Raw genomic sequence first — 3,108 nt, 5'->3', positions numbered from 1 at the left:
CAGCGGCCTGCAGCTCGTCCGCCCCCGCCGCCAGGCCAGCGCAATGCACCGCCGATGGCGGCTCGCAGGCCTGGGGAGCAGATTGCGGAGCCTGGGTACCGCACTCTAATGAAAACGTACGAACTAACACCTATTTATTTTAAACATCTTGCCCGCTTTCAATTTAAAATTTCCTTTAACAACAAAGGGTGAAAACCAGGTGTGATCTTTTCTAAAGAAAGGGAACCAGAGGGGCACCAGGTGGAACTTTTTTTTTGTTCAGCCAATAAAAGAGCAAAAGACTATAGCTTAAAGAGATTGTACAGTCAAAGCACAAATACCAAATATTCTACATGGTTATGTACCCGCTCATGGCAAGAAGCCTTCTTTTGGGAATAAAAAGACAAAAATCAGAGTTCTATGGCAGAAAATAAAAGTAAAACCTAAAGGAAAGTGTCTTTACATCACCTTAGAAGTTCACAAAATGGCTGAAAGATCGATACACAGTAAAACCTACTCAAATTCAGCATTCATGTAGAAACATTTTAATATATACAAGATGCAACAAATATAAAAAAGTAAATTACAATTTCAGTTTATGAACAGAGAGTGCTTTCTGCTTCTTTTGTTTCTTCTTTAATTTGTTTGCATCTTTGATTTGCATTTTTACTTGATCTTGTAGTTGAGAAAAGAAAGCCTGGGATGATTTCAAAACCTTGTCTTTACCTTCATCCTGTCAGTGGACAAAGTATTTGTTATAACCAAGAAATGTACAAACAGTAGCATTATACCACTTATATGTGAGTCACTAATAATGGTATTTGACTTTAAAAAATAATTCTGATAATTGATTTTCAAAGGATATTTTTCACTGCATTCTTGAACTACTCCTGCTATCTAAAGAAATAAGGAGTACATTCCCTTTCTAAGTAGCAATTGGCATGGTCAGTAAGAACGGGCACCAAGAATAGATCCTTGCCCATCACGAGCTACAACTACCTATCTGTATTTTGTGTTCTGCTCTCCTTTTGAAAAGGTAAGCACAAACATTTTAGAAGAAATCAGGCTGGTTTTCCTCTCAGTTTCTGATACCTCAAAATTTCAGATATTTTTTTAATTTAATTTATGAGGCATCACAGGTGATACACAAGTTTACCGATTTTGTTTTGCATGCTATAAAACAATCTGATGAGATTGCAGAGAAGGCTCCACAATAAGAAGTAGAAAATTAAATAGGAATATTCTATTTTGAAACAGCTTAAGTTACTCGAAGCTTATAAAATTCATCCTCAATTATGCATGCAAGTAGGCCCACTTAATCAAGTAGAATGGTTCGAATGCAGGAAATAAGAGCATAAGTCTTAGTATTTGCAGGAACACCACCTTGTGAACTTTGAAATAAATAAAAAAGCAGTACCTAATGCAAACAATCATTTCTGCCTTGTGAATATACTTTGACAAAGTAATTGTTTCATACAGTTTTTTACTATTTTTCCATATCTAAAGGTTTAGTTGCTTACAAATTCAAATATAGTTCATACTCTGAGTAAGCTTCTAAAGGTTCCAACAACAATTTAGGTACGATTTATTCATAATTAAAGCAGTAACATCTACATAAATATGCATTATAAACAAGGTGATCACCGCAAAGTGCAACCAGAGCTGTATTTTTTCAGGCCTCTACACTGACATCATGCTGTCAGAATAATCAGCAAAATTAGGGCTAAGAAGGCATTCAACACTACTTTGCATAAGACAGTTACAAGTATGGGTTAGACTAGTCCTGCCAAAACTGTAGTTCAAAAGAATACAAGGGCAAAGTAAGGGGGGTGGGGGGGGAGAAAAAGAGGACAAAAAAATAAAAAAAGATGCATTTTCCCTTTCTATGCCTTCTTCTTATCTCTTTCTTTCCAGCAGCTACATTTACTTTCTATTTTTGCTCAGACAAAATAAGGTTAACAAGGTTTGGGTGGTAAGCAGATACACTTACTACCTGTGTACAAGAACTTCTGAGGGGATGGAGAAAGATCAGGAGATGTACTTGTGCCAAGAGGGATGGGAGGGAAACAAACCCTGTACTTTGTAATTCTTTGTGATAAAGTTCCCTTTCCTCCCTCTAGCTAAGTATTATCTAACCCTTGCAATTTTAATACTTTAGCTGGGAAGCTCCAAGTTATACAGGACTACTTAAAGAGAGCCTTACCTTGAGCAGAGATGCTTTGCCTTCTTTTGTAAGCCTTTTTAATTTTGCTGCAGCAGCTTTTTTGCTAAGTTTTGTGCCTTGTTCTGGTTTCATCTTTTCAAGAAGCTTTTGACGTTTCTCCTTTTCTCTTCTCTTCATACGTTTACGAAGTTTTTTCTTTCTTTGTTCTCGTTTTCTGTCTGTGGGAGTCTTTTCTGCATCTGTTTTTACATCACCACCTTTATTCTTTTCCTAAAGAGAACAAGATCTCTAGATCCGTAAGTGTGCAAAAGAAAAGACTCACTTCATTGTACTCAAATGTGTCTTAGCATTTCCATTACTTCAAGTCTTCAGCCAACTCAGGGCGATGCCACATTAAGGCAAAGACCAAAATCTGGCAAAAGCTGGGAAGTGAGATTTGTACAACTGGTCAAAGACATGCTAATTGCTCTTCCGTATTGTCACTTAGCTTTCCCCTTCCAAATACCTATATATGTTGGGAAAATAATTACCATCACAACACAAGAACAAAAATAAAGCATAACATTATGGCCTAATGTAGCCAAATAAAATTAACTCTTTCCTCTCCCTCCAGTTCCAGTTATCGAAGACAAAAAAAAACAAAAAAAGGCAACAAAACCAAAACCACCACCCCCTCCAAAAACCCCAACAACAACTAACACTAAAATGCTAGGCAAGAAGATCCACAAGGTAAGGAACTCAGGGTGGGAAGGGACAGAATTCTCCCATTGTATCAACAATACAGATCCTTACATGATTTTTATTTATATTTACCTTGATCTCCTCCGGTGCTAAGAGAGCAGCATCACTAACAGCAACAGGTGCTACTTCTTCCATACTTATAGCTGGAAGGTTCGAAACTATTTTAACTTCTGGCACAGGCTAGAAATAAGGAGACATATTCAGGACCAAGCACACCATCTGTC

The 3,108-nt window shown here is 37.2% G+C and overlaps 1 protein-coding gene across 1 annotated transcript; it reads right to left on the bottom strand.

Moving 5' to 3' along the window:
* Nucleotides 1-496: 496 nt before the first annotated feature.
* LOC104162180 (U3 small nucleolar ribonucleoprotein protein MPP10-like) lies at nt 497-3,031 on the bottom strand. The gene is made up of 3 exons (XM_009700843.1): nt 2,957-3,031; nt 2,183-2,413; nt 497-712 (listed from the first exon to the last, which is right to left on the bottom strand). The coding sequence occupies exons 1-3, from the start codon at nt 3,017-3,019 to the stop codon at nt 563-565; spliced, it is 444 nt and encodes a 147-aa protein (XP_009699145.1). The 5' UTR covers nt 3,020-3,031; the 3' UTR covers nt 497-562.
* Between the last annotated feature and the right edge of the window lie 77 nt (nt 3,032-3,108).

The sequence above is a fragment of the Cariama cristata genome, unplaced genomic scaffold, assembly GCF_000690535.1.
Source record: "Cariama cristata isolate BGI_N322 unplaced genomic scaffold, ASM69053v1 scaffold20295, whole genome shotgun sequence".
NCBI classification, from domain to species: Eukaryota; Metazoa; Chordata; class Aves; order Cariamiformes; family Cariamidae; genus Cariama; species Cariama cristata.
The sequence above is the reverse complement of the archived record's forward strand: the minus strand, read 5'-3'. Positions and strand labels throughout refer to the sequence as shown.

What these genes read in the sequence shown, in the direction of transcription:
- LOC104162180 (XM_009700843.1), bottom strand. Translation starts at nt 3,019, where the DNA reads ATGGAAGAAGTAGCACCTGTTGCTGTTAGTGATGCTGCTCTCTTAGCA. An exon ending in TAGCACCGGAGGAGATCAAG is followed by an intron (nt 2,414 to 2,956) that starts GTAAATATAAAT and finishes TGTTCTCTTTAG; the next exon opens with GAAAAGAATAAAGGTGGTGA. An exon ending in GCAAAGCATCTCTGCTCAAG is followed by an intron (nt 713 to 2,182) that starts GTAAGGCTCTCT and finishes GTCCACTGACAG; the next exon opens with GATGAAGGTAAAGACAAGGT.